The 18,145-nt window shown below is 44.5% G+C and overlaps 1 protein-coding gene across 3 annotated transcripts in view; it reads left to right on the forward strand.

Annotated features, from left to right (window-relative positions):
- Window positions 1–15,831, forward strand: part of SCARB1 (scavenger receptor class B member 1) — a 43,432-nt gene extending 27,601 nt beyond the window's left edge. For 2 of the 3 annotated variants that reach the window (XM_005299576.4, XM_008163486.4), the window contains exons 8-12: window positions 1,148–1,266; window positions 4,464–4,537; window positions 5,965–6,016; window positions 6,752–6,898; window positions 12,798–15,831. In XM_005299576.4, the coding sequence (XP_005299633.1) occupies window positions 1,148–1,266; window positions 4,464–4,537; window positions 5,965–6,016; window positions 6,752–6,898; window positions 12,798–12,923 (518 nt within the window). In that variant the 3' untranslated portion in view covers window positions 12,924–15,831. Of the gene's footprint in view, window positions 1–1,147; window positions 1,267–4,463; window positions 4,538–5,964; window positions 6,017–6,751; window positions 6,899–10,973; window positions 11,091–12,797 lie in introns of all 3 variants that reach the window. The other variant, XM_024101442.3, reaches the window with a different exon arrangement.
- The last annotated feature ends 2,314 nt before the right edge of the window (window positions 15,832–18,145 follow it).

Here is an 18,145-nt window from a genome sequence, read left to right on the forward strand (position 1 = left end):
CAGACACATGCAAAAAGCTTATGCTCCAATACATCTGTTAGTCTATCAGGTGCCACAGGACTCTTTGTTGCTTTTTCTAGAATTACTACAAATGTCTCTGTAAAGCTCAATGAAAATAGGTGACAAAATACTTGGGATACTTGTTTTTGCTCCAAGCAGTTATGCTACACCTCTAACTTACAAAATGGGCACAGTTCTAATTCTATTGCGTGTGGCTTTTTTAAAAGATCATTCTAGGCTGTGTTGCCTTGCGTAAGGCAGTGATGGCCCAAGAAAAATAGGCAACAGGTCTTAATTTGAGATTGCACAACTTTTGATGGGCTATATAGATTACCTTTTGGCATGCCACCTCTGGCAGCACTTGTTGCCCATGCAATCGGTTTTAAAAATTGCAAATATCCAGATCCTAACGAGAACTCGGTGACTGTTGCCCTCTAGAACCAAGCCTTTTACTCTTGGCTTGTGCTGTGTACAGAGATGGCATGGGTCTATAGGCTGTACAAAAGCCCCTTCATTGTATCCTGAGCATTTCCAGGGGATTAGCAATAAGGACAGATACATTTTCATGCAAGGTTTTTGTCCTGTGTTCAAGCTGTACATCTCTAACCTGATGTGGAGGGGAAATAGTTAAGCACAATTGAAGAGAGAAATGCATCAGTTGGGGGCACACAAAGAGCTAAGCTGAAGCCAAATCACCTTTCAGCTGTTTCTCTGGAGAACAGCAGGCCCCAGAAAGGTAATTGTCCAGTTTTGTGAAGCCAGAGGTTTCACAATCTCCAAATGCATAGATGCCTGATGACAGTGTCATTAAATCGACATGGACTGTGAGAAGTGATTGGATTAAGCTGCAGGGGAAAAAGTAGGTTAAGGATTAAGAAATTTTAAGCTTCACTAAGCAATGGAATAAACTGCCAGGGAAGGTATGGAAATCTCCTTCACACTCCTCTGCCAAAGCAGGCTTAGGACTAATTTTTCTACCCAAGTCTGGAGCATGGGGTGGTGGGCTGCTGGGGGCCAGGGGAGGGATGCAGACACCCCAGGATCCAGCTTCCAACCCAAAAGATCTTGTCTGCGTTTTCTTAGCCGGCTAACTCCTCTAAATAAGCATGTTCATGCAAGCCCTCTAAGGTGACCTAACTCTGTTCAGATGCACCAGTGTTCATATCCCACCCACACTTCTACGATGCTGACCCTGTCTTGGTGGAAGCTGTCGATGGATTACATCCCAATAAGGAGCAGCATGGGCTCTTCCTTGACGTTCATCCGGTGAGCTGGCTTCAAGTCGCATGCAGGCTTTCTTGAGAGAATGACTCTAGATGGTTTTTCTGTCTAAGCTCTGCACAAAGAGGTGTCTGGGAATGTTTTCAGTGTAGGCTTTAGACAGCGCCACACATTAGCTGCCTGTCAACTTACTCACACTCTGGCACTAAAACTGGCACAAGAGCAGATTCCATAGTACAAGGATTTTAAATGGTTATTGCTGAGATGTGTTTAGATAAAATGGCTGTAAAACCAAACTCACTGATCTACTGTCAGAGAATTGCAAAGTACAGCGTGCCAGATAGACACATCACCAGCATAAATGTGTTGATGGCTCTGGTCTAATTGCCCTGCTGGGAATGACTTCTCAGTCCATTAAGGGGCTTTTCAAAATTAGTGAATAAAAGTCTAATATGTGCTAAGGGAGAATAAATGAGGTTCAAACCCTTTTCTCCCCCCTTCCTCACTGCACATCAAACCTCACCAAGAACCTGCACTAGGCTGTAGCTAGTCAGAACTTAGCTGTTCTCTTGCACAGTCTGTCAAGACAACATACAGGTCTGACGAGCACCAGCTAATCCTGGAGAAATACTTACCTGGAGTTGACTGCCCACCTATTGTAGTGGGTGAAATGTCGTGGTCTTCCTTAGTATCAGGCAGTAAGACTCTGCTCTGTGGTGCAAACAGGAATACTGTCCATGAAGTTACAGAGCAAAGCCATTTTGATGCTGTGAGAAGTAGCCCAGTGGCATACTCAAATGTACAAACAGGGCACACTTCCTAGTGACTGCAACAGCTATAACTGTAGGTGCCCTCCTGACAGGCTGTTGTCACTACAAACGTGGAGGAATAAATACTTTGCTGCATCCTGCACTTCTTACTGCTATTGGACCCCCTTTCAACACACTTTTGGATGAGCCGATCCTAAAACTTAAACTTTGTTCTAAAACTTAACTGAACCTTCTGGGGGAATCTTCCTTATTCTGTTCCCCTCTGGTTACTAGCTTTTGCTGGCTCCTCTTGTGACTTTGTTCTATTTCTCACCTGTTTCTCTTCCACTTCCAATGTATAATACCTACCTCCAGCTTGGTAGGCTACCAGGTCAATCCTCAAGTCCAGTTGCTGTCCTGGATCCCATATTTTATAGGGCTTCTCCAGGAAACAAGCACCAAGGCATGCTCTCTAAAGGCTTTTTTAAAACTCTAGAGAATGCAATTTGAGGATCGCCTCCTGACCAGCAGCTATAGGACTTACAACGTGCAGTGGTGCTCTTACCAGAGGTTGGGTTGCAGGGCAATGAAGCAATCTTGACCCCATTAAGGGGCTGTGTTCTGACTTCTAGGTATCACTTGTAGAGCTGTTTTAAGCCTGCCTTTAGACAAATGCACAGGCTTAAAATAAACTCCTCTGGTTAACCAAAACAATAGCTCTCATGCAAGTGTCTTGTCAATCTTCAGGGATAAGGAGGGGTAAGCTCTTCTAGAGCAGGGGTAGGTAACCTATGGCACACGTGAGTTGATTTTCAGTGGTACTCATGCTGCCCAGGTCCTGGCCACCAGTCTGGGGGGGAAGGGCTCTGCATTTTAATTTAATTTTAAATGAAGATTCTTAAACCTTTTAAAAACCTTATTTACTTTACATACAATAGTTTAGTTCTATATTTTAGTTTTATAGGAAGACATTCTAAAAACATTAAAATATATTGCTGGCACACAACACCTTAAAATAGTGAATAAATGAAGGTTTGGCGCACCACTGCTGAAAGGTTGCTGACCCCTGGTCTAGAGCTAAGCAGTTTCTTGCGACTACGGCTGTGCGCCATCAGTCCATGGCTTTTACACTATTTGGGCAGAGAAGTGTACTTTGGCTCTTTAAAAGGAAAAGATTAATTTTCCCCCATTACTTGCTGATCTGTGTAGACCATAAAATAAAGTCCATGGCAATAAGGCTTAATTAAAATAGCCGTAATAAACACGAGCCATGGAGATAAAACCTCAGTTGCACAATTCATAATGTTCTGTTGCTTCGCACTACAAAGCTATTGAAGGTTAGTAGCAGAGGCGTGGGAAAGGCTAGTGAGGGTGGGGAAGATATTAAATAGGTGTATGAGTATTATGCTACCCATAGACAGGATGCTGTAGTGATGTTGCAATCCTACTAAAGCCTTAATCTTGTTAGCTTTAACTCTCCATAGTAACATCATTTTGGCAGATGTTTTGATAGTCCAACAGTTTGTATCTAAACACCTGTCAGTCATCCTCATGGATGTTGGCACCACTGTGGAAGTAATGTGACTAAATGATTAGTAAGTGGCTTGAATCAAAGAATGAAACCTTGTGTGGGTGGTCGTTCGCTTGCCAAATTCCCCAGTGACAGGGCTTTTTGTGCATCTTACCACCTTGACACTTAGGATATTGCCCTGCAGACAACTCATGCTCTTAAACGTCAAAGCAAGCTGACATTGCACTAAAACTATCTTTTCATAAATTAGACTAGGATACAAACACCCAATTTCTTAATAGTGCCAACTTGCCTTTAGGCCTTTGAGTGCATCTGATGAAGTGGGTTTTAGCCCACAAAAGCTTACGCCCAAATTTTAGTCTCTAAGGTGCCACAAGGACTTGTTGTTTTTTAGAGTGTAAGTCAGTTATTTGGCCTTGCTGTGTGCTGACTTGACAATATTGGTCTGCTACAGTGTTTCTCTGTTAGCACTACTCTGTATCAGTAGTAGCAGTTCTTCTGTGCCAGCTTTGGCTTTTAATCTTGTCTTGTGATTTGAGGAATGGTTTGGTCGCCCACCTTGGAGAACCCTTTCAAGTACCTTCTGAAAGCAGAGTTCTTCTGCTAACTCATCAGATTTCCCAGAAGAGGTTATGATCTTCCTAGAAAACTGTTCTGTTCTGTTTTCTGAATCCTGACTCAACTGCCACACCACCTTGTCTCTGCTTAAGCACTCCCCATAGCCCAGGCTTAAAGTGAAAAGCAATGATACAGTTTGCCTCCTAAGGCAAGGTCTTCCTCAGAGCCGTTTACCCGCTTTCTGTTCTCCTTCCCTCACCTGTTTTGCATGTGCTAGGCGCTTTCACGTGTTGCAATTCTGTTAGTGGTTTGGGTGTTTTTTTTTTTTTTTAAAAAAGAGCTTTCTTCTACATGAACACCAGGCAGTATTGCTGAGATGTGCTTGGTTTCCTGTTTTAATGCAGGTCACGGGAATTCCAATGAACTGCTCCATCAAGCTGCAACTGAGTCTGTATATAAAGAAGGTCTCTGGCATAAGGTAAGTAGCTTGCTTTGGGGATGTCCAAGAGACATGTGGCTTACGTGCTTCACAAATGTAATGCTGTTTGAATAGCTTCTTTGTTATAATTCTTCTGGATCCAAAACCAGCTCTATGTAGTACAATCTATTCACTGTCTAATCCCATTCCTCAATTTCACGTCAGTTGTCAAACCTAAACTTGTCAAGATATTGTCATAAAAATACCTCAAAGCCCAGTGCCTTCTCTGAGACATTTCTACTCAGCTGAGCTCATGAACAGACAAGCCCCATGTGGCTTTCCCCATGTAACGCACCATATGCAGGTATATGCCTCTTCAGTTGGCTTTCTTCTTTATCTTGCTTTAGCTATTTGTGTGGACGAAACCTCTGTACCAGTTCATGGCTATGTCTACACTAGAGTCCTGACAACATGGCTGTGGTGTTCACACCCCTGACACAGCTATGCCATCAGAACACCCAAGTGCAGACACGGTGATACTGGCAAAACTGCTCTTACCGGTGTAGCTTGTTTCACTTGGAGTGGGGGTGGCTTCTATACTGGTGCAAAGTGCAGTTTTGCTTTTACAGTTGCATCCACATTAGGAGATATATTGGCAAAGCATTTCTAGTGTAGACATAGCCTAACACCAGACTGCAGCTTTAAGAGCTTGGAATGGAGCAGTGCCTAGTCATGCAATAGCATCCGTGTTCTGATGGCCCTGTTGCAAATGAAATACAAAGTAGACTCCCTGGGTCAGAGTTCTGAAATGTTGTGTGCTCACAATTGCAGTCGGCCTTCCAAAAGCACGCTCCTGCCACTCAAGTATCAAAACAAGTGGCCAGACTTCCAAACTGGGTGCTGAGCTCTTCTTGAAATCTGGTGCAATAGCTCTTGGAGCAGTAGGTTACTTGCTCTTGGAGGAGGAGGTAAACTTGCGCTCTCTAGACCAGGTTTATTCCAGCCTCTAACAATTAGCTGAGGCAGCAACACCTATGACCTACACTTCCAGTACCACATAGGTTGCCAGAATGCATTATAACAACTCTTGGATTAAGCACAGAGGTTCCCATTAAACTCAATGCTTCCAAAGTGATCCCTTTTGGAAGTCTAAGGGAAGAACCATGGTATTTCAGATACTACGGTAATATCTGGGAAATGCTGACTGTACTTATTAAACATCAACTAAAATTCAAGTTCTTCCCCTAAAAACTAACAACTTTAAAGTTTTGCATCTGAGCAGTTTAATCAGACCTAATATTGCATAGAAAGAATTCACTGAAATGGGAGGGGGGGGAAATCAACTTTTTTCCATTGTCTTCAGGCCTATCAAATTTTGAAATGTCTGGTAAAAACTGACCAGCTCCTTAGAAACCATTGGAGCATAACGCTGGTATGTGTCGATTGACTGATTATAAATATAAGTGTGAACCTTTCTTTCTGTTTAGTCAAACAGGACAGATCAAGCCGGTTGTCTTGCCTATACTTTGGTTTGCAGAGGTGAGTTGGATTGACTCCCCTTGGTTGGAAAAGTAATGTTAACCATGCAAAATCTGTACTGAAAAGGAGGAAATGCAGGGGCAGTTGGAAGAAGTAGATGGTTTGTAATGAGAGCAGTGTGGGAAGGGACTAGAAGGGCAGCGTTACATGTCTTTACTGGAGAAACTGCAACTGGAGTAAAGGTCTAAGCTGCACTGTTCTTAATTGGAACTTTGCATAAATGGATTAGAAACACTTGTCTGCACACTTAATCTTGCAATTTGAGTGCGTAACCTCTTCTGATCACTTGTGTGTTTAGAAAGCATCAGTGATATTCTCGCTTAACTTCTCGGTCTAGGTCTCCCAAGTTAACACAGGTGGGCAAACTCCTACCAGCTGTACAAGCTGGAAGGGCATGCTGGGTATTATTCACTTAATGAAATGAATAAAACTTAATGTCGCTAGCCCAAACATTTTAGCCCCGGCTACCTAGGCATTTATTACAAGTTAAAATGCCTACGGGAAGTCTTAAACCTACTATTGGTAGTACAAACTTCAATGCAGCTTCTGTTTTAAAGACTAGCATTTATTTCCTTGTGGTCTGTTAACTTCTTACACATCACTGAATTGCTCTATGCCAAAATAAGTTTTCCAAGCCATGCCTTAGAGGAAGCAGGGACACCACTAATACAGAATTGCTGTGCTGTGAACTATGATCTGCAAAACTACCACTGAAAACTACTCTCTTCTGGGCAGAGCGGGGCCATTGAAGGTTCAGTCTTAAAGCAGTTCTACACCAACCTGGTACTGATCCCATCTGTGCTGGAGTATGTGCAATATATCTGCATCGGTCTGGGTGTCGCTTTGATTGTTGCTGCCATTGTACTGGAGGTAAAGAGACAGGTAGGAACAAGCAAATGGCAAAACTCATGGCTTAATCAACTGATGCCAACTTTCAACCTAATCCAGAAATTTCTGATTTTTTTTTTCAATTGTAGTGCTAGTTAATCTAATGTAAGATTGCAGATGTCTTGAGATGTCATACTTGATGGCCATACTCCCTGCTGCGAAGTAGGCACTAGGGGGCATTGCTCACCTCTGCTCACTTCTAACTCTGAACACCTGAAAGACTTCAACAAATGAGTGGGCCTTTTTAGCTGACACTAAGATCAATGAGGCTTCTTTGTCTTGTATCTTCCAGCCCTGCCTCCAAATTCCTCATCAACATTCCTACAAGCCATTTCCGCCATGTGATAGGTGTGGGAAGGTCACTCTCCCTTCTTTTTTTGGTCTGACCAGAGCAAGTGTTGAAGTAGCCACTGATGCTTGTTAGTTATTGCTTGAATGGCTCAAAGTATATGAACATTTCCTTTCACGAGCTAAACCCCAAGCTTACTCTCCAGAAGTCTGGCTTATTATACAGTGTTGTGGCAGTTGGTCCCAGGATATTAGCCAGACAAGGTGGGTGAGGTAATATCTTTTATTGGACCAACTTCTGTTGCCAAGAGAGACAGACCAGCTTTCAAGCTCACAGAGCGCTGCTTTAGATGACCTCGAGCTCAAAAGCTTGTCTGTTTCTGTTCATAACAGAAGTTGGTCCAGTAAAAGATATTCCCTTGCCTAGCTGCTGCTTGTCACTGAGTGACATCTCTATTTCAGATCACTAGGTGCCTTAGCAGTGGGGTTTGCTAAACCTCCTAGAAGTCTGGACTGCAACCACTTTCTGTAGTGGCTGGGATCCTTTTGCAGTGGGTAAAATAGACTGGAATAGGGCCAGGAGCTCACTATGTTCAATGCAGCAAGCAGGAAAGAAGAGGATGAGCTGCTTTCTCCCTCTTTCCTGGAACCCTGATTCCTATTCCCCTCCTGCCCCCCCAGTACCAAAGGCAGCAATATGACAGTAGTTCAGATTCTAGACTTCAGACTCCAGCAATGGATTCTGTGCATTTAGCAACTTTAGGATATTTCGACACTGAATTTTGTTAGGTCGACTTACAGCCACCCCAGTAATTACTACAGTGGTGCATGTCCGCTCTACCTTCCTTGGCTTGGTGGTCTGCATTCTCACCAGGAGCACTTCCACCAACCTCAGAGGGGCAGTGTGGGGAGCTGAGAGCCCACCAGTTCCTGATAAGCTGCCCTCCCCACCTCTCCATTCCCTCCTGGGAGCAGGGGCCAACCCATGTAAGTAACAGTGTTTACACAGACACTGTATCGCCCTAACTACACCAAAATTAGCCTCTCGTGCAGGTGGAGTAGTTATGCTGGTGTAGTAAGGCACTTACGTGGGTGGGACAAGGCTGAAGTGTAGACATGGATGTAGTTAGGTCGATGCAAGGCAGCTTCTGTCAATCTAACTGTAGTGTAGACCAGGCCTTAGTGACTCAAGCCAGCTCCCAAGTTCCTAACAAGTCTGTAAACCAGTGTACATATGCAGTAGTTCCTCCCAGGTACACTTAAGATGGGAAAACTTCCTGGGGCCCTTTCTCTTGAGGAGGATCATCAAGTGGTATTGAGAATCTGCTGTTTACTCAGAGTGCAGCATATAGGATACTTCAACATGAGTGGCCTTGGGACTTAGAGACAGTATGGGGTGATCCCACTCCCTTACTGTGCTGGAGTAATCTTGAGGATTGCTGTGTAACATGAGGATAACGCATGAAGATGCCAAAAGTTAATGCTTTAAAACAACCCTTGATGATGACATCTTTGAACTTTGGCCCCAAAATGTGCACCTGGAAAGACTCCAAATAGTCTGTTTGCTTTAAAACAGCCTCCTGGTTATTGACTAGCAAGTCACGTGTGTGTGTACATACTCCTCCCAACTAGCTCATTTGATTCTGGCTTTAAATTGCTCAACTTGCCTGCAATTGTGATATCTGCAACAGATGCCCAAGCAGATCCTACTTTACCCTCCAGTCCTTAAATCCTTGAAACAATCCTGACTTCTGCCTACACTAAAGACATGGCAGGCTGTTCCTTATCCCACTTACCTTAAAATGGGTTTGAATATCAGCAGTTAACTAGTTGCCAGGGTTTTCCAAGTGGTAAATAATTGGATTTAAACTAAGCCACACGGCAGCATAATTGACTTGGGCATATTATTTCCAAATCCCTTTGTTGCAAAGTGAGCGTGGATGAACAATTCCAAAGGAATACCAGGTCTGTAATCTTAAAGCTAAACCATTTACTGTATAGTGAAACTGATTCAATAGTGTTTGATTCACTTGATGGTTCTCTGAAGTGATTTAGATTAGTAAATTAGCTGGCATAAATGATGATCAAAACTATTGTACAAGTGACTGACCTGTTAGTAGTGAGCGCCATCATGTGAAAAGCAAAAGTGCTGCTATTCCTTGGCATAAAGTGGGAACCACACAATTGACTTTGATCGTACTTTAACAAGGAGGATAATTAACCATAGGAAAATGTAACAAGAGTTGTGGGTGCGTTCTCAATTCCTGGCATCCTTTAAATCAAGGGTGTGGTTTTTTGTTTTTTTTTAAAAAGGCTGTAGTTTGAAAGGAAATATTATGGGGAAGTTCTATGGCCTGTGTGATACAGGCAGTTAGACTAGATCAATGGTCCCCCCCTAGCCTTGGAATCTAAGGAAACCAGAAGCTACTCCACATTTATGCTGGTCTGAGACTTTACACCCCTGCTCTATCCAGCTCTTGCACCCTTAGGTGCAGGCGGGGCTTTGAGCGCAGAGCAAGGAACCTAGTTAACTCTGTAGGGAAGCCCAGCCCAAAACTTCCTGTGGGGGTGTTTATGCAGAGCAATTGCAACCAGTGTATTGCTGTCAGACACTGTCTCACAGCTCCTTCCAGTGGCCACTCTACAGGAGTTGGTTTTAACACAAACACCACAACAGACCCTAAAACATGGGTATCCTATACAGGGAGCACTCTACCAATGGGGATTCAGTATAGGGTCAACGAACTCCAATTGGCCACTTGCATGAATGGAGGCCTCTGGTAGCAAACTGTGAATACTGATCTGCAAAAGAGAATCCTAGGCACAAGGCAGTTGCAATTATCCATTGGTGAGCAACTAGTGTTGCCAGCAAAGCCACAACTGAGCCTGTATTGGTGCTACACAACCAAATGTGACTTCAAGAAACTTTCTTCTTACCCACTGAAAAATGAGTGAACAAAAATCACAGCAGAGAACCTGGAAGTGGCCCTATAAATTTGTAAGGGAATCATGTTGAGCATTTAGGGTTATGTAACTACATAGTGATCAATAGATGCATAATACAAACTGCAACACAGGTCAAAATAAAAGCTGCATTTAAGGTACATTCTTGATTGTTCTAGTGAAGTGTTAATAATCAGCTCTTAATAGATTGCTTAATCAACCACAGTCCTCCCTCTGAAGAGCCAGAATGCTCTTGACTGAGTGCCTGTGGTTAAGGCAAAGGCTCTAAATCCATCTGTGATCCATTATGAAATCTCCTTAAATTCTTGCAACTGCATATAAAATGTACTTCATTTCCCAGAGCAGCTTTCTAGAGGGAGCACTGTTGCTTACTCAACCTCAATGAGATACTGGAAAATGTTAAATAGTCTCTTAAATGCAAAGTTAGATTCTGAATTATAACTTGAGCCAATTTAAAATGGTGTCTGTCTGTCCCACCAATCCAACCAAAAGCTTTAAAAACAACCACAGCAAAGTTTGCATGCAGTGACTGTGTGCAACAATCCCGATCCACTGAACAAACCCTCTTATGTTTCATTAGAAGTCTCTCGAGTCTGAAATGTGAACAGACCATTTTAAAGATGGCTTGGTACAGATTGTTCTTATTTTAAGAAGATTAATAAAGTTGTAGCTCTAATTTAAACTCCGTGTAAAGAACTAGAATTTAGTAACTAAGTAAACCATGATTACAACTTAAATACAGCCACCCTTTTTCAAGTGGAAACATCTTCCAAATGTCTTTTAAAATACAACATAAACTAGCCTGATTATTTTCTAGGAAAAATGCTTTTTATTTTGGAGTAGCAATAAAAAGACTAAAGAGGCCGACCAGGCCTTGTCCGAAAAACCGTTGACATCAGTTAAGGGGACGGTGCTGCAGGAAGCCAGCCTGTAGGTGGGTACCCAGTAAAGGTAAAACTCTTCTCTAAACAATGCTAACTTGATAAATCTGCTGAAATGTTGCTTAAATCTATCAAACTAAAGTGCTCAATGTTCACATGTACACTACACGCCCTCTTGGTAAACTTTATTCATGCTCTGTGGCAATAAGCTTGCTTTGGGTTAAACTAGGAAATGGGACTATTGCATGCGTTTAGATCGCACTTCATTAGGTGTTGGGAAGAGAAGGTGCAGGTAACTCTTCTTTCAAAACCCCCTTCTTGGTGGATTCCTGGGAAGCACTAGCTGCAGTTCTGGAGGTGGGTGCAATATTGGCTAGATGTATGTGACAGTTGGCATGGAGGTGAGGTCCTATCATCTGTAAGAACGTTTGCTTGCTGGGGCATAGAGGGGGGGTAAAATCAGCAATGACCTACAAGAGCCTGGGTGACACCTGTGGATCTGCCTCACTTCGGCCAAATCTGAAAATGAATTTGGAGACCAAAACTTGTTACTCTTCAGTCTTAAGTGTTATAACAGATACAGTCAACACCAGTCGAGACTAAGCAACACTTTTAAAGGCGGTGAATTAGGAATGGATTGATTAAAACTTTCTTGGCACATGCTAAATATTTTTAGCTTCTATATCAAGGTGTTGAACTGTTCAACCTTTTAAATGTGTGCTCGCTTTGTGGCTCGAGAGACATACTCCAGTTAAAGGCCCTGTAATCCAGAAAAGAGCCCTTCCTAAAAGGGAGTCTAACACACACACTTAAGTACTTTCCAGGTGGAGCAGCCTGAGATTGCTTAACCTCCCTTGGGGTAAAAATCTCCCAGGAGGGGCCTCTCCTGGGATTCCATGAGGTCCCGGTGGGAGCTCTGTCCAAATATGGAGCCCCCACATGGAGCTGAGAATACTTCTCTCATTAGGCAGAATAGAGGGTTGTATTGCTTCTGATCTTTAGACTTAAAGAATACTCTGACAAGATGTGGCCCAGTATTAGTTTGACTATCTCATACTGCTTACATACATTAGGATTGCTCTTCATTTATTACAGAAAAGTAAGTCAACCACTTCCTAAAGAATGAGTCACCAGGTCACTCTGTGCTCATGCATGATGCTTACTTTGGAAAGCTTTTGGGGTTAAGTTGCCATACAGCTTGTTTGTCTATGCAAAAGGCTTTTGCAGTAAACTTTCATTGGCAGGATGGAACAGCCCAGGAATGGACCAAGTGCTATAGGTTGCTGGGGTAATGTATTAATCTAGAATGCCTGATGTATTTACTGTCTCATTGAGATGCTACTGTTGTAAATGCCAATTTTACACCCCTCTTGAAACCTGTAGTTCTCCAGATTTGTTTCATCCTGGCTTTGTTTTGAAACCTGTGTCGAAAGTTCTGTGAGCAAATGGACCATGTGTTGGTGCTCTTAAGCATTTACTTCATCCCAGTGTTTATTGCTGCCCTTGGGAGGACAGTAGCTGTGGGTTAATAAACACCCAGTTTCTGGTCTCTGAATGGGACATGTTGTGGGGGAGCAGCTGGCTCCCCCTTTGTGGGTGTCACTAAACTGCAGATTAGTCTGGAGTTTTTACATGATAAATTCCAGTGCTGAACATACTGTCAGGTATCCTATGTAAATCTTTAGTCACTGGGTTGTGTGATGCCAGTGCTGGTGTCTAGCTGCACCCTGAGTCACCTGTCCTTGTTTTTATTCATTCAGAGAAACGCCCGAGAGAAGAGCCCACAACAGCCAGACCCACAGACTGAACCATCTTGGTCTTCAGAAACAACACCACTCCTTCAAGACGCTAGTAAAACAAACCAGAACGATGCTGCTGAAGCCTGAAGTGCCAGTCTTACAGGAGGGTGATTCCCACTGGTACCCGTGACTGTGCTTAGGGATCAGACTCACTCTGGGTCCATTGGCAGAATCCTAGAAAGGAGATGCAGAGTTGGGTAAAATAACTGATTCTGAACAATCTTGAGCGAGGCACAAAATACTCTCCGAGGCTATTGAACTGTATTGCCACAGCTCAGGCTTCCTGCACCAAGACATGAGATGAGGATAAAACCAGTTCAGTCCTAGCTTTTGAAATACAAAATATTCAACATTTGTTGGCCTGGGGCTGGCATGGGCTGAGACCTCTCACCTGCTACTTCCAGCCTGGCAGGGATGAAGAATACCTGCTGGCTAATCCCCTGCAGAGTCCTTTCCTCTACCCACATAATGTCTTTCCACCTAGAAGATGAGAATCCTAAAAGAAATAGGCACTTTAATAGCTAATCCTGTAAAGCAAACAAGGCTTACATGTGGTGTAGAAATGACTGGTTTAATATAGGAAAATGTCTGTATTTAACAACTTGGGCTGCTCAAGGCTTATGGAGAGGTGTTTACTAAATAGATCTACACTGGCTGACGTTCACGCCGATCTGGGGGGGGATGGGTTCACTTGCTCAAGTTCACTGAGTGAGTGGAAATCTGTTCTCACATGCCACACATCTTAAGAGACATATGCTGCCAACTTTTTTAATAGACCAGTATTAGGCTAGGCAGCCATGTACGGGTGTAAGATTCAAGGTTGTGATTGCAGTTTTGGAGGGGTGCTGCTCTAGACTGAAGGCTCATTCATCACTACTTTAAAGTGTAGTGGGTTTTTCCAAAATGAGCATCTTGGTTTATCTGGCTAGTTGGTTCCCAAGTGCCATTGTTTAGACACAGGGCAGTGGCTCTCATTTGATTTTTTGCCAAAGCAATATTGTTTAGCTCCCTGGCTATCCTGCCTGTACTTTTGTGGTGCACTCATGCAGAAGCCACTGACTTCTTTTAACTTGTATGGTGACCACTTACTCTTTACAAGTCTTTAGTTTTTCCCTGGATTTCAAATTAAGCAGAGCTCTTCTACCTACACAGAGCCAACCAGGTGCATTGCATTGTTCCACACATGACATCAGACTAACAGAATAATGAGAAATGTCTTTAAGCATGACACTGTAAAATGTCACCATGGGTAAGAGCTATTCTGCAGTGACACTTAAGGATGGGAACTGAAAATTAGCTGATAGAATGAGAGGCAGGTCACACTCCAGCCAAGAAGATCTGGGGCCTGTTTTGTAACAGCAGAGTGAAAATAGTCATTCTGTAGGTAACGTGTTCCCTGTAGCTTTCCACCCTGTAAAGCCTTTGCCACGTCAGGCAATTCCATAATTCTTAGTGGGTGGCTCTGAGGGCGCCTTAGATGCTGCAGACCAGCAACAGCTGAAATACACCCGAATGGTAGGAAAACCACTCCTGTGGCTTAAACTTTGCGCTGGTCTTACGGCTCTTGTGCTAGTGCTGGGCGTGCCCAGCAGGTATGGTATATTGAGGGACATGTATCGAGACACTAGCTTAGATCTTAGACTCTTGGCAAATCTCTCATAGAGGTCACACACACCCCCACCTCCGATCTCCAGCCAACTCTGCATTCTGTCAAGCTATAGCTGGACTTCCCTAGTGGAGCAAGTGTATGGTAGCTTCCCTTTTTGGTGCTCTATGGGGCTATTACTCTTCTCTCCTACCCCCCCCCCACCACCATCTTTCTGTAGCTAAAGCTTTAATACCAGTGATGGCTGGGCCAGAAGCCTCCCTGGCGTAGCAGGCAGTACGTTGGATTAGGAAAACTCCCCTTGCCTGTAATACAAGGACAGTAAAGCTTGAAGGCTGAGACTATTAAAGCATTCGGGGCACCCGCAGAAGCCCTGGCCAAAGCATAGTTGTTGGCCTCTGCTCGGAATCCTGAGCCCATCCATGGCTGTGTTCCATCTGTCACTTGTGGTGCTTCTATCCTTTAAGGTGGCTTTAGGTGCCATTTGATGCACTGTATCAAATAGTGGAACTTTTAAGTGAATCCTCTCTGGCTGCTTCATTCCCTTAATGGAAGGTTGTTCCCAAAGTCCCTCCTGCATCTTGCTGCTGTGTTTTGGGGTGGAGGAGAAGGGAACCCAGGTGCTAGCTGGATACCGACAAGTATCCATGTGTTAATCAGTTAAATCCTAGTAGTCAAATGATCTGTGGCCTTGTCTAAAACACCCACCCTCTTGGGCGCTGAGGCTAAGTGGAATACAAGGCACAACCAACAGGAACATGAGCTAGCAATGCCTGAATACAAGTAGCTCTAGTAGGGGTCAAGACTGTGTCCATAAAATGGATTCTGAAATCTGCCAAACACATGTATGTGAGTCATTAGTTAAGACCCAGCTTTTTATAATCTGATGGCAATTACCAAATGGGACATTAGACAACTGGAAAACTTTCACTATCCAATAACCATCATTTGGATTCTAGGTTGACTTGAGGGTTTTATAGATCTTTTAACTGTCTGCACTACTGAAGGGTGTGAGGTGCTGGTGCTGATCACTCTCTCCTTTCTATGGGGAAAAATGCTACTTTAATACAACCACTAACACTTAAATGCTAGTAGCAGGGAAAGTTACTGAATCTGCGTGGAGAAAGATGGAACATTTCTAAAGTAGCAAATGCCCAAGAAAGGCCTGCACTTTGCACTGTGATGTATGTCTTACTAGTTTTGAACAGACTCTTCCCGTCCTTAGCACTTAGGAAAAAATGAAACTTCTTTCAAGAATACATCTAAAACTGTTGTGATAACTTTCCTCTGTCTTCAGGCCAAATTGTACGCTGAGGAACTGAAAGGTTTTAGAGTGTAATCACCCAGGTCCAACTGCTTAAGAGCAAAATAAAATGTTCCCAACTCAAAGCAGGACTCTTTCTTGAGGTGTATAAATAGTGTGGTTAATGTCACACATAGCTGTCACTTTTGGATGTGACCTGGGGTTAGGATGTGACATCTGTGCACAGGTTCCAACATCAAAGACCGCATCTAACTTTGCCCTAACCTTCTGTTGAGGGGCCTATTTCCACCTCCCACCCCTGCCCTAGGGCCTCCCTGGCTGCTTCTAGTAGGGGAGGGAGGAAATGGAAAAACCCTACCCCCATATTTGCCTATGTAGATGCAGCTAAAGTCCCACCAGTGCAGCTGGGAGGGGCTGATGGCAGGGCGCAGGTTTAATACACTTCCCTCTGTGGATGGCCCAATCCTACACCAAGTGTCCTCCTTCCCTAGCAGCTTGTTGAAGGCTAAGGTGAGTGCCCATGTCAAAGCAGGGGTGAGCAGTCCCCTGCCTCCGAACCACTCTGCAAGTCAGGGTGGGATCGTGTCCTTCCCTAAAAGTCCAACAGGCCCCCGGAGCAGGGGAAGAGAGGAGAATCTAACTCTTCCAGGGGTGAGGGCCTGTACCCTAGGGCAAAAGCTTTTCCGAGTATCCTGCCTCTCCTAGCTCCCTCTACCCTCAGTCATGCCAACTCGCACCACTTTCCCAAGGCCCATGACTTTGGCAGGGGCTGGAGCCAGTCTATGGCTGATGCTCAGGGTAGAGCTTCTTGCATCTCTGAGTCCCTTCCCTTCCCTTCCCACTGCACCCTCAGGAAGGGAGAGGCAGCTCACAGTGGTCCCAGGCCTCTCCTCACCTGTGAGCCATGGGGACAGGCCAGGTGCTTTGCTCCTGCCTTGTCTCTGCAGCCCCAGAGCTGGGCAGGAGAAGAGCCCCTGGAGCTGCTCCCTAGCCTGAGAGAGGGGACCATGTTGGAGCCTCCCCAGGCCTGGGAGAAGGGGATGGAGAGCCCTAGAAATGGAGGAGGGGAGGGTGATGGGTGCTCATGGGGCCAGAATTAATTGCTGGGCAGCAGGAACAAACATCCCATTACCTGGCAAACGGGAGATTGAGCAATGCTTGGTGTGACCTGCACACGTGGGGCTCAGACTGGGTGTGGGGGAGGTCAAAAGACAGAACAAGAACGACTGTGTCCTCGCTAAACAAAATCTTTGGGCAGGGTGCAGGAGGCTCCGACTCAGATGTTTTAATCTCTCGAGGTTGGCAGCAGTGGGGCCATGCACGAGTGGCAGGCAGGCTCTGGACATGGCCCCCAGCAGCATTCTGAAGTCTGATGCAATAACAAAGCTGGGGCCCTGGGGCATGCGGGTGTTGGGTGGCACAGGTGGGACAGCTGCACCTCGCTGCCAGCACTGCTCCTCCATTGGAACTCTAGGGCTAGGGCCTGATCATTAATTGAACAAGGTCTAGGAATTACCGTTCATTAGCTCCAGTCTTGTGCACTAACAGGATCTAGGCCAGGTCCCCTCTGTGAGAGTGGTGACCCTCACCCAGGGTGGTGGGGGGTGGACTCCAGCTGGGGCTCTCCAAATTGAAGGAGTTGCTTTAACAAAGGAAACAGTGAGTTGGGAACAGAAGCTTTATTAAAAGTGGACAACTTTAGTCACGGTACAAAACTCCTCATTAAAGTGACATTCAACAGCTAATATTTTTAATTCTAGCCCAACCCTTCCCCTGGTAAAAATTGTCTGTAGCCCTGGGATGGGATCAGAGCAATTCGAGGTGCAGCAGCCGTAGTGGCAATCTACCCTCTTCTTTGGGTGGGCATCAGCTGTAGGTGGGTGGGGCCAGACTCAAAATCCTTGCTGCTCCCAGGGAAAGGCAAAATACTGGCTGCCTGATGTGTGGGTCCTTCCCCATCCAGGGCTATAAAGGTAATGCAGAGAGGGGATGGGGTGCAGGGCATTGAGATGATGTTTAAACAGTGAAGTTAGCTCAGCCATTGCATTGAAAGCACTTTAATATCAATGCATAACCATATCACTGTAATGCCTTTGCTACCCCAAAGCAACCTGATCATTTAAAATAACTCTCTCCCGTCTGTGCATATGGGTCCCTTTCTGCTCCTACACCTTGTCTATACTTAAAAAAAAAAAAATTTTTTTTACTGCGGTAGCATAGCAAAATTGGCAAACCCCTCCCCCCATGTTGATGCAGTTATGTGTGTCTATAAAAATTCTTATAATATATGGAGATATACCTATCTCAGAAAGCTGGCAGGGAGCTTGAAAGGTCATCAAGTCCAGCCCCCTGCCTTCACTAGCAGGACCAAGTACTGAGTTTTGCCCTAGATATCTAAGTGGCCCCCTCAAGGATTGAGCTCATAACCCTGGGTTTAGC

Source organism: Chrysemys picta, chromosome 15, assembly GCF_011386835.1.
Source record: "Chrysemys picta bellii isolate R12L10 chromosome 15, ASM1138683v2, whole genome shotgun sequence".
In the NCBI taxonomy this organism is placed as follows: domain Eukaryota; kingdom Metazoa; phylum Chordata; order Testudines; family Emydidae; genus Chrysemys; species Chrysemys picta.